This window comes from Hermetia illucens, chromosome 4 (genome assembly GCF_905115235.1).
Source record: "Hermetia illucens chromosome 4, iHerIll2.2.curated.20191125, whole genome shotgun sequence".
NCBI classification, from domain to species: domain Eukaryota; kingdom Metazoa; phylum Arthropoda; class Insecta; order Diptera; family Stratiomyidae; genus Hermetia; species Hermetia illucens.
In genome coordinates this window covers 108,191,672-108,203,939 of record NC_051852.1, presented here as the reverse complement: position 1 = coordinate 108,203,939, position 12,268 = coordinate 108,191,672, and the positions used below count along the sequence as shown (strand labels likewise).

The window sequence follows — 12,268 nt, the reverse complement described above, 5'->3', positions numbered from 1 at the left end:
TGGAAAGGTGGGGAGTGAGAGTTGGGTCGAAAGTGATCATTTATTTAACGGGCCCATTCTTAGAAACTGCTCAACCGAAAAATCTGAAAAGTTAGCCTAGCCTAGGTTCCAAAATACCTTCCATACCGATATCCCTTCAAATAAAGTTAATAATAGTATATTGCTGTAATTTTTGGTAATCGGCTACAATACCCCCCTTAAGTTCATCCTAGTACCTCGAAATTTTGTAGTAATGGCTATAACGTAGAGCATGATCCTACCAAATTTGATGGAATCGCACTATTACTAACAAAGTTATAATAGGCCAAAGTTGCCGTTTCTTTACAAATTCAAGACCATGAATGTCAATATCACCCGAAAGTACTCTCACATAATATATGCATATGCTACGTACTAATGGGGCAAATGCACACTCAAATGTCTTTATATAAGAAATACACAAAACCTTTAAACCTGAAGCGTCCGGCTTCCGGTCTCACGACTTGTTGTAAATTGTGTTACGGGTAGAGTTGTCCGTGCACTAGAAGCAAGCAATTAGTCGCTTTTCAAAATAAATTTGCCCTGGAATTCGGGACCACCCATTTTTTAAACAAAAAAGTTTATGTCAACATTTCCATTATTTTTTCTTGAGATGAGATGCACTTTATATTTTGTGTATGTGCATCTTAGGCGCCAGTTGTGCGTTTCTTCAGTACTAGGTTTGGTTAAGTTTAACTTCTGCCATCTACTTATCGGCGTACGTTTTTCGACCACATTGCCTCCTAGTGTACCGTTACGGTCTTGAATGAAGTGCTCTAACACACTTCAAGGCCCTGATCCAACATGGATTGTTGCGCCAACGATTATTATTATTATTATCGTTTTGTTTTGTTTTTTTGTTTTTTTAATTTTGACGAAGCCTTCTCTGCATTATTCACGAAGCATTTCAGTGCCCGAATTCGCTTCATTTTTTCCTTGTTAGCCCCTCAATAACTGATGGTTGGATGTTGTTGATAACCCTGCTGTCAATGATGGGTCCTTTCTCCTTTCTTAACACACACAAAGGTGCACTGAGAATCACTGTGAACAATCTATGTGTCATTGCATGGAAGGGTGCCGTTTTTAGATTTATTCTTCCTAAGTTTCGATGAGTTGAATTGCCATCATGAAGAAACTCCCGGAGTAACTCGGCTCAATCAGTGAGGTTGGCTTAGTGCGTAAGTTTTGCCGATGATGTGGAGAGAGCAAATATTTTGATTTTTTTATTTGTCTTTCTTAGTTTAAGTTCATGTCATACTGTTGATATTACAAATTAGGAGTGACCAACTTTTTTTCCAAAAATATGGAAGTATAATTTGTTATAATGGTGGTCACGTTAATACTAGATCATATAAATATTACAAATGATGGACATTCAACGCGGTTTTAGTTGTGATGAGTTCCCTACAACTTGTGTTTTGTTTAGATTGCATACACATTTCGGGCACCAACTCTCCCCTTCATCAATGTGCAACTATAATAGACGTGATCGCTCTTCTCTCTGTACGTTGGTGAAAATGAAGTTTAGTGGATCAAAAGTTTTTTTTCTTTGACAGTTGTTTTGCTCGGGTTAACTTGTCCGCCATAATCTCATCTTTTGACGTTTGTAAATAGCTCCCCAAACTTTAATCTTGCGTGTGAAGCTCTCTGAAATTAGAATCATTTCTTGAATGAGTTGATTTTCTTATACTTCTAATTACCTTCTTTGTGCAAATTCAGTGGGTATCCGTATATTTTTTGTCACCCAGCTCTCACGTCATTTTTTTACGCTTTGTTACCCGTGCTTCTACGTTGTCGGTAGTTGTACTTCGTAGTCGTGTACTAGCATCTCCCTGCTTATTGTTCGTCTCACCGATGGAACAGATGTTATGATTAACTCGTCAAGCATGTCTATTAATGAATTTTAATGGCCAGGAATACTCGTTGCCTTGATCTTTGTTGAGAAGTGCGTCATTCTGTGTTGTGCAAATGCTCATACCTTCAGCTACGTTCACTTCCTCTTCATCCTTCGAAATGGGGTGGTTCGCCTGAAAGATGTTTACCACTACCTTTAGTTTAAGTCTGCCGATGTCTATTTTTCCACCAGCCCAACTTCTTTGCGGTGCTCTCTCTTTCCGCTTTGTTTATCGTCTTTCCGATGTATACTTTGTTGCAATGGAGGTAGGGAATTTTGAATATTCCACATTTGGCCATTGGTCTATTGTGCCCAGACCCCAGAAAAGTTTTGAGCTGATTGTTTCCACTACAATAGACGGCGCACCCACTATATTTCCTTGGTTTTGTTTCGACAAAAGGGGATTTGGTTAAATATCAATGCTATTTCGGGTTAATTCAGAGCTGAGGGTCTTATATTCGTTCAGTCTAGCAACATCCAAAGTGGTCTTTTTCATTATGCCTTCTCAGGATTTAGGGAGGGTTAGTTCCCGGTGAATCATGTGGTTGAAACAGGCGACTTTGTTCTGATGACCGTCTTCCGAAATAGTGGTCAATAACAGGTCTAAGTAGTAGTTGTCCTTTTTTTTGTCCAGGGTGAATACGATATTTGGATGTAGTCTATTGAAAAGGTTGAGCGTATTTTCTATTCAATCTTTTTCATTGATGGCGCAGATTTCATCCACAGACCTTTTCAAAAATCTTGGCATGAGACCGGTCGAAGTTCGCTACGTTTCCAGTTTGGCCTGAAGATTTCTCGGATGAACAAGGGGAAAGGGTTACTCATCGAGGCTCCTTTCCTTATAATACTCGCTCCTAGATACATATATTGTTTTACCGTACCATTGTAGACCATTTTATAGTTGATGTAGAGCGGCCGGGTCACTTGGTAAAATAGTCTGGAGTTCCTCAATCAAGTGAAGAATTTCCTTGCTGGTGTATGGATCTGGAAGCTCTTTGATCCTCAGAGGTACTGGTTTCAAAAGATTGGTTGGCATTCCTTTCTATCCACCTGCTTTACAAGGTGTGATAGAAGATCGGTCCTGAGTTTTCTCTAAGGTCCATTCTCCAGCTTATTCTTCATTCTGCCCTCATGGTGTTGGACTCCTAATCCGTTCCTTTTTTCTGTAGTGATCGGCACTGTCGGGAAATATGGATTGATTTCCCCGTCTATGTCGGTGATGAGTAGTGGGAAGAGTGCCCGATTCGGATGGAAAAGTTTAATGCATTATTCATTTCTAGTTCCGTGAACGATTGCGAGGTCTGATTTTCATTAAATTAATTATTAAACGGAGAATCTAAGCACTTTCTGTCTTTGGGAGATTTTCTCAGGGTCGCAAAAGGAAATGAGCCTCGGCGAAAGGGGGGCAAATTTCGCACTTTATGACGTACACCGATTGAAAGACGCTGGCTGAAACTACAATGAACGATAGCTATCTCATATGGAGAAGGCACTTTGAAAAATGAAAAAAAAATTTACTTTAAAACAAGTGTGATTTTTAACCTACAAAATTCGACTTGAAAAATCTTTTCATAGTTATCATAGTCATAGGTACAATTATTTTCCGAAGTGGATTTATTTGCATGCCTCTAATATATGCAGTAATAATTCTTGTTATTCTTTGGTATACGTAAGTATTCAAGTCAAGTATTTATCTTCCTTCGAGTGTACACAATTCCGATATGATATTTTCATAGTAAATTATTAATATTTATGTCGTTGATTTCTGGGTGAATTCTACTTAAGTAATTCAAACCATCTGAATTATTTCATTTTAAATAGAACCAGTTGGGAGTGTTGCTCCCAAAATATCTGGTGATAGATTGCAAGAACAAACAGTAAAAGGGAATGAACCAATGTCAATTTTGTGTCTTGGACAATCGTATCCAGTTCCAGTGTTCAGGTAAACTGAAGACAATAGACTAGTATCTTATACATACATTAAAAATTCGGCTTTTTACATCTCTTATTTAATTTAACTTCTTTCCCAAATTTTGTTTGAAGAACCTGTTGGTCATGTAAAACCTCGTGTTTCAAGTAAAACGATTGAGATAAAAGAGGTGCGCGTGAACGATACATTTGTGGGACTTTGTCCAGGACAAGCTTACCCGGTTCCAGTATATCGGTTTGTAATTACTTTCAATGTTTAATGTTTTTATCCGAAATTAAGGCATATAATGGGATTGTCAAACTATTTAGATCCGTCCTTCTTAAGGGTGGAACTTCAGTCAGGCTGACATGCTGACAACTGAAACCAGTATTCATTTCAGCATCGATTTTACTTTAAGTCATAGATGAGAAAGAATCATGTCAAAAGTACTTGGTCCTAGATTTCTTGAAGGTGACTCTGTTTCACCGCGAAAAATAGCGATCTATGTTATCGTTTTCGGTTAACGACTCCCTTCGGAAAGCAGTTTCTGGACATACATATTTGTAGAAGTCGGAGTTGTTTACTATCGTCGGATTACCTAAGGGTCCAATTGTCAAATTCGTTCTGAAGCAATTTCTCCTACTTTTTAAGACAACTCGTAACATTTGTTTCCCTCTTCATTAGTTTTTATTTGACCCCTACCCGCACTGCCTTTCCTGATCTTATTGGTCGCTGCTGCCACCGTCTTTCCTTTTTGAATTCACAATCGGTACTCGATCAACAGAGTTTGGGTCTATTGACTTTCAGGATTTTTGTCGCTGACCCCAAAGACTCCTACCTATCCCTTTCACTCTCAGAGGCATTCATTATAAATCAAATAAAGGTCGTGTTAGAGGATATGAGTTGTTCTTAAGGACAAGCAGAAGGAACTGACTCCCACGTAGACCAGTCATTTTTGGACACTCACTTTTTTTTGAAAATCAACAAATCTCTGACAATTTCGTTTATTGCTGATATTGCTACTCATGGCTTAATCGCAAAACTTGTACAAAACCGAATAATTAAGTTTTAATCGATTTTTTGGAGGTCCTTTTAGAATCTGCACAAATGTAAGCTTCATTCCCACCATCCTTGAAGTCTACTTCATCTTCCCTGGCCCAAATTGAATCGAGAATACATCGTCTCCACCCGTCTCAATGCATCAAGATCACGTCCTTCAATTTATATTGTCCGTGTCAGTTGAATTCTCTCAATGTTCAAGGTTCAATTTCCTCGGTAGTCGCATTTCATAAAATTTCCCTTCCATTATCCACTTGGAAGCTCTTGTGTCATCTATATGGTTCACTATGGCAACTCGCTGCCATTTTAGCAATTTTATGATAGTGTATGCAGCTGGGGCGTCATCGATATTACTGAGCTTACGGTTGCATCGCATACTGCAGACTTGCCCTGCTCCAAATATGTGACCAAGTATGCCATACTCAAAAATGTTGACATAATTTTCTAGTGCCTTAATCGGAGTTCCCATTTATGGTTTGTACAGGAACACAGTCCTTGTCAAAGTGTTGTTGTTTTTCCTTTCTCAGTTTCCCTTTGGAAAGGATTTCTCTGTTTCTTCGCGACTCGATTGCGCTTGCTGCCATCTTTTCGCAATTTCAGTCGTCGCGTCTGTCCTGAACGAAACTGTCAGTCAATTTGTTGCAGGATTGGGGTATTTTATCCAAAAAGAGGGGCCCGTGGACCACAAGAGAGGAAGTAAGTTGCTTCCCAAGTAATTTGATCCGTCATCAAGTCGAAGCGACTCTAGTCTGCCGCAATTCTCAAATAAAAAAAAACAAGTAAAGGAAATCGGTTCATTGTCTGTCTGTCTGCCTTCTCCTTGTTCTCCTTCAGCCTTAGCCCCGTTCAGGAGCGTGGTCGGCCCGTCGTATTCGTCATATACCTCATTTTGTCCGTTCAAAACCCTGATCTGGATGCAGTCGCGAGGCCCTTAAATCACCATTCAACGTTCCAAGCCATGGTTACTTCGCCCGGCCTTTTGGTTATTTCCCGTCGACTTCGATGTTCACAACAATCTTGGCAAGCGAGATTCCGTCATCGCATTCATGTCCATATCATCTATTGCTAATATTTATTTTGAAAATTGTGGGGTCCTAAGTCCGCATCAACTTAATGCCGGACCGGACTTTAAGTTGATGCGGACTTAGGACTTCACAATTTCAGCTCTTGCCAAACTCAATCAATAAGCCGGATTTGCGCTCAATATAATTCGTAGCCATGTTGTGCTTCGCTTATATAAAGAAGCACATAACATCTACGAGCCGCATCGGTCACGCTGCCCCCAGAGCAGAGGTGAGGCAACCTCTGACGATTTGGCTCTGCTCTGGTAAGAAACCGTAAAACCATCATCGCCTGACATTTTTTATCTATTGCAATTTTTTCACAATCGTGGATAATATTATTTTGGATGCGATCATGGCGTGGTATGCGACTGTTCCAACGCGGCATCTTCGTCTTCATAAGGGGAAGCGCCGTTCATTGTTTGCTAACTTTGTTTATATGTTTGTTATATAGGCTGACAGCAACTCTATCCTCATCCACTATACCCGACCAAACCATCTATAGATATTACATTGTTTTTACAACTTACAACAGCTTCGCCAGAGCTACGCAAAATCCCTTCATGAGAATTATCCCTATGATGGTGCACGTTTTCTCTTCACGTCGTCGCTCTTTGGCGTTATAGTTGTCGCGGACGATCTTCGCAGCTTCTCAATCAAAATAGGTATAATTCCCGAAACTATGAATACTGCTTCGTCCCACAATGTTCGCAATGCATTAGCAACTATGAACTCCCTCAGGCGATACACTGCCTATGCAACAGCCTTCTCGGTGGTTTGGCTCATCCAATATTGGGCCTCATACCACTTAGTGCAACTATAACTTTCCCTGATTTCTCGCTGGCACGAGTCAAATGTTCCTTGAAGATTAACCGATAATCCTGCATAACATAAAGGTATTTGATGAACGACTAGAACTCTATCGCATGCTGCATCGCACGAAACAATGGATCTTTTTTTATACCATACTGTTATTGTACAGAGTTGAAACTATTCTTGACATCTACGGCAATGAGAGCACGGTATTTCTGCTACCGTACTACCACCTTATGACTGCAATTGGTTCCTCTGACACATTTACCACCACCTGTAAGAGAGGAAACAGATGTCATCAATATAATTCAGGTGTTTGAGTAAAGATGCCATCGTTCATTGAGTGTCTCCACGTCGTCCAGACAAGGCTCTTCATCCAGGACCAAACTGGCCATGTAAACTGCGGTAGCCCTCCCTCCATGGGTTGCTCCCGGCACCTTTGCACAGTTTCTGAAAGGAATTTAGTTTGTTCTGTATGTTGTCCTTCTTTGTGCAATTTTCTTTCATTATTCGGGCGTTGGTATTTTTTTTTTTGTTCGCTTTCGGTATACATTTGCCTGAATTCGTTGTTCCGTCAGTGTTTCGGTAGTCTGACTGTCCGTGCTTTCGCTTAAAGACATCACTGACAGCGATCACATTACTGAAAACTTGTCCAGGTTTTTCTTCCGCTGTAACTTTCCTTAAATATATATGTGAACATGTCTTTGCCAAGTATTTCCGAACTCTAGTGCTTCGTCCGATATGACTTTATATCTGGCATACACCATTCACCTGCTTCCCAGTCTACTAAACAGTCATGAACTCGTCAGGTGATTTCCCTCTTTGGCATATTGCTTACTAATAACCTATCGCGTTTGGCGGTACATAGCATCTGTATACGTGAACTTTGTTAGTTTTGGCTTGCTCGATTCTATTGACCGATGTTGAGGTTATTTCTTCGAATGGGTGTCTTCCTGTCTTCCAAATTGCACACCTTCTACTTTTGACGGTAGCCCATACCAATCTATTTTTTGCCTCTGTATGGCTTACCACATCCTCATTGAGTTCTTGGACTGGCTGGTCAAAAGATCAGACCTGCTCCCTGCTCGTGAATCCCTGCATCCTTGTAAAACATGTATTCAGGGTCTTTCTCGCAATTCTCCGTCAGGTGTTCATTTTCACCAAACTGTCTGCATTGGCCGGAACTATTAAGCTTGCTTGTGCAAGATCTGACTATAAGACCATACCAAAACAGATGGCTGGAGGTGCTGTCCCTCTAGTCCTCTTGATGACCCATCCGATCTTAAATTTGCCTACTTCCAGCAACTTGTTTGCCCAAACAACCGCTGATTGCCACTTACATGTCAGCCTCTCTATTACGCACTCTCATTTTAAAAATGGTGAGACTTATTAACATGAAATTCGTTTGAAAAGGTGGAACTGTGAACCCACATAATATGGGTAGGTGGGGCCTGCAAACACGCATGAGGGGGATATAAAATATTTTTTTGCAATATAACCATGTGTGTCAAATGAAAAGTCTCTCACCATCAACTCTTAGCGAGTAATGAATTTCATTTCGGTGGCGTAGTTTCCTGTAATGAAAATCCGTCACTCTGTGTACATGGACTATGTGCTGCAGTCATCCCGAAATGTTAATCTACTTTTAATTTTTATTAAATGTGGGTTTCGTATTCAAGGATACGATGATGATGCATCTATATCTTTGCTCTTTCCAGGCCTTTAGCAACGATCACTCAGGAAAAATTTCAATTCTGGAAGGAAAAGGCCACTACAGCTATTGTAATAACCACTACTAACCAGATTATAACTCCATGCGGCTTTTTTGAATGACTGTAGATGGAATTTCTATTTAGAAATTTAGAAAGTCCTCCAAAAAGCAATTAATTAAAGTATCATAATTTGAAGGTATAGGTACCTGCAAATATTTCGCTTGTCAGGATTATCTACCCCCTCCCTCCCCTTGTTTCAACTTAACTTTGTAAAAAATACCTACATGCAATATTTGACCGTAATGCTTATTGAATTTGTCTGCATTTCATCCATATCTGTTAGGGCGCTGTATTAGGGTTTCTATTATATTTCCTCCAATTTTTTAAAAAAATCAGAAACTAACATATTCATACTTACAGGTGGTATAAATTCATTGAAAACACATCACGGAAACAAGCCGTTGTCCTGAACGACCGAGTCAAACAAGTTTCAGGAACCCTTATCATCAAAGACGCAGTTGTTGAAGATTCCGGAAAATACCTATGCGTTGTTAACAATTCAGTGGGAGGCGAAAGCGTTGAAACCGTCCTAACAGTCACTGCCCCACTATCAGCGAAAATCGATCCACCAACCCAAACCGTAGACTTTGGCCGACCCGCTGTATTCACCTGCCAATTCACTGGAAATCCAATCAAGACAATCACATGGCTTAAGGATGGTAAAGCTATCGGACATAACGAAGCTGTCTTGAGAATCGAATCTGTGAAACGAGAGGACAAAGGAATGTATCAATGCTTCATTAGGAATGACCAAGAAAGTGCAGAAGCTGGTGCTGAACTGAAACTGGGCGGCCGATTTGATCCACCTGTTATTCGAGAATCATTCCCTGACAAAACCCTTCATCCAGGACCAAGCGTTTTCTTGAACTGCGTAGCTGGTGGAAACCCAACTCCTGAAATTTCCTGGGAATTAGATGGAACTAAGATCACAAATAATGAACGGTATCAAGTTGGACAATATGTTTCGGTTAATGGAGATGTTGTTTCGTATTTGAATATTACTTCGGTCCATGCCAATGATGGAGGTTTGTACAGATGTATCGCAAGCAGCAAAGTTGGAACAGCCGAACACTCTGCCAGATTGAATGTTTATGGATTGCCGTACATCCGACCCATGGAAAAGAAAGCCATTGTTGCTGGAGAATCGTTGTTTGTTACATGCCCAGTTGCTGGTTATCCAATTGATTCAATTATTTGGGAAAGGGGTGAGTATTTGTTGCATGCATGCTATATATTATAATATTGTGACGAAAATCACTTTGGAAAAATATATTTGTCTTAAATGACAGTCAACTAGGACACAAAAATTGCACAACAATAGATGACTTGAGTATAATTAGGAAGTTCCGTATTTCTAGCAAATTATTCACACATCTTTCTGCAATATTTAATGATCCTCAGAAATGTTTGAGTTTCAGAATTCAAACAATCTGGGTCGGTTATAAACGCGCCTCGAACAGTAGATGCATTTCGTACCAGTTTGTAAAATTATGTTTAAAGCTTCGGTTTCGGTAATGGAAATCTTGGGGTTTACTGGAAAGAGAGCTTTGGAAGTCTAAGGGTTTTACGATAGTCTGAGTAAGGAAGTCTCACTTCGGTCACGCTCCTCCCAGGGCTGAGGTGAGGCAGCGTCTAATGAGTTACCTCTCCGTCTCTCCTCTCCGTCGTCTACTTTTTTACGAATTTGGGTTCTAGCCCTCAGAAGAGACCGTGGGCCCTGAACATAGGAAGGGACTTTCTTTCCAATTGGCCCGGTCCGCCATCAGCGCTCCAACAAAAATGCGAAAACGAGCATAGGATATAAGTTTTTCAAAATAAGTTAAAGAGTAGGTCACAGAGGCTTGGCGAAGCATTGCAAATTCTATAGTAGAAGTTGAAAGGCAGGCACATTCACTCAGTGGACTTCATCGATGCGATGCAAAATGGAGGCCTGAGACGAAGTGAGCGGCTACTGTCTCTATTGCCTTTCATGGAGAGAATTATCGTTGGAAGCTTCTTCTGCAATATGTCTACTCACTTGCAATTTGAGTGTAAAAATTCCAAATGACAATTTATCATCGATTGCGGACTTGAGGATTGTCCACAGACCAAAGCTTTAATGGTTAATGCTTCAACTGCAATGTAGTGAGGCATATGGGTCGATATTGCCGGAAGAGCCGGAAAAGTTCTAGTTCGTTGGAAACACATGCTGTAGAAAATAGGAGGAGCTTAGTAGACAAAAGCCATGCTCAAGCATCAACAAACTTGTGAGAGTCAGTTGCAAGTGTCATGAGTTGTCTCCCACAACAGACTACCCCAGCATACTGTAAATATAAGTAGGCTAACGGTAGATAGATTTTTAAAAGACGAAATTATACGACGACATTAGATGCATCATCCGAAGTGATCTAGCAAAAGAGATAGAATCACTCACAGGAATTCGTGTAAGAACCGCAACAACACCGGTGAAACATGACGATATAATTCTGGGCACGGATTTTATGAATTAAATGTATTTACTTTAGGTCTAGATATGTATTTTGGATAGAGAATTACAAAAATACCTTTAAATTTAGGCTCGAAAAAGTCACTGTGCTATGTATCGAGATATTGTCCCACCCGACAGAGGAATCGTATTGTGCGTAAAATTTAATGGAGATTCTGGCATGGATTCATAACCGTTAGTTGACGGCGATAATGAAAGACTACTGAGCGAAATAATTATTGGAAAAGTGCTATTTGAAAGGAAAGAAAGGGAACTGATACCAATGAGAGTTCTAGATTTAGGTCATCATCATCATCATCAACGGCGCAACAACCGATATCCAGGAACTCCAGACATCCCGGTTTTGCACCGAGGTCTACCAATTCGATATCCCCAAAAGCTGTCTGGCGTCCTGACCTACGCCATCGCCCCTTCTTAGGCAGGGTCTGCCTCGTCTTCTTTTTCTACCATAGATATTGGCCTTATAGACTTTCCGGGCTGGATCATCCTCATCCATACGGATTAAGTGGCCCGCCCACCATAACCTATTGAGGCGGATTTTATCCACAACCTGACGGTCATTGTATCGATCATAGATTTCGTCGTTATGTAGGCTACGGAATCATCCATCCTCATGTAGGGGGTCAAAAACTCTTCTAGATAGGAGAAATTATCAACGGTCTCAAAGTTGTATTCTCCTATCCTTATTCTTCCTATTTAACCAGTGCGGTTTGATGTTGATTGGTTGGTTTTCGGTGCTGACGTTGCCACCATATACTTTGTCTTGCCTTCCTTGATGTGCATATCGTCAGCAGAGGCCAGTAGTTAGGTGGACTTAAAGAGGATCGTACCTCCTGCATTTACCTCAGCATCACGGATCATTTTCTCGAAGGCTAGGTTGAAGAGGACGATTTAGGTGAAAGGTACAAAAAAAAGACAATCATTGCTCAACGTCCAGAATCTGCCATTGTAATCAATCCCGATCTTGAATAAGATTGCAGGATTAGACTACAAAAGGGAAGCGTACCAACAGGCTCAGAGTAATTCATTAGAATGCAACTTTGAGATTCCGGAGAAGAGTACTCGTATTGAATACGACAACCGAAGGGTTGTTTGCGTGCTCCATGTCGTCGCTCTAAATAAATAAAATTATCCTGTAACGAATTATGAACATCCGGAAAGTCCGATCAATGGAGAATAGGCTCGTTTCCGCTCTAGATCCACCTGTAACGAGCACTCAAACCCTCTTTGGATGATTTTGGAGCTATTTGCGGAGCT

The 12,268-nt window shown here is 40.5% G+C and overlaps 1 protein-coding gene across 12 annotated transcripts in view; it reads left to right on the top strand.

The window, feature by feature from the left end:
• LOC119655711 (Down syndrome cell adhesion molecule-like protein Dscam2) overlaps positions 1–12,268 on the top strand; it is a 411,078-nt gene that overhangs the window by 233,221 nt on the left and 165,589 nt on the right. For all 12 annotated transcript variants that reach the window (XM_038061733.1, XM_038061734.1, XM_038061735.1 and 9 more), the window contains one exon: positions 8,887–9,731. In XM_038061733.1, the coding sequence (XP_037917661.1) occupies positions 8,887–9,731 (845 nt within the window). The remainder of the gene's footprint in view (positions 1–8,886; positions 9,732–12,268) is intronic.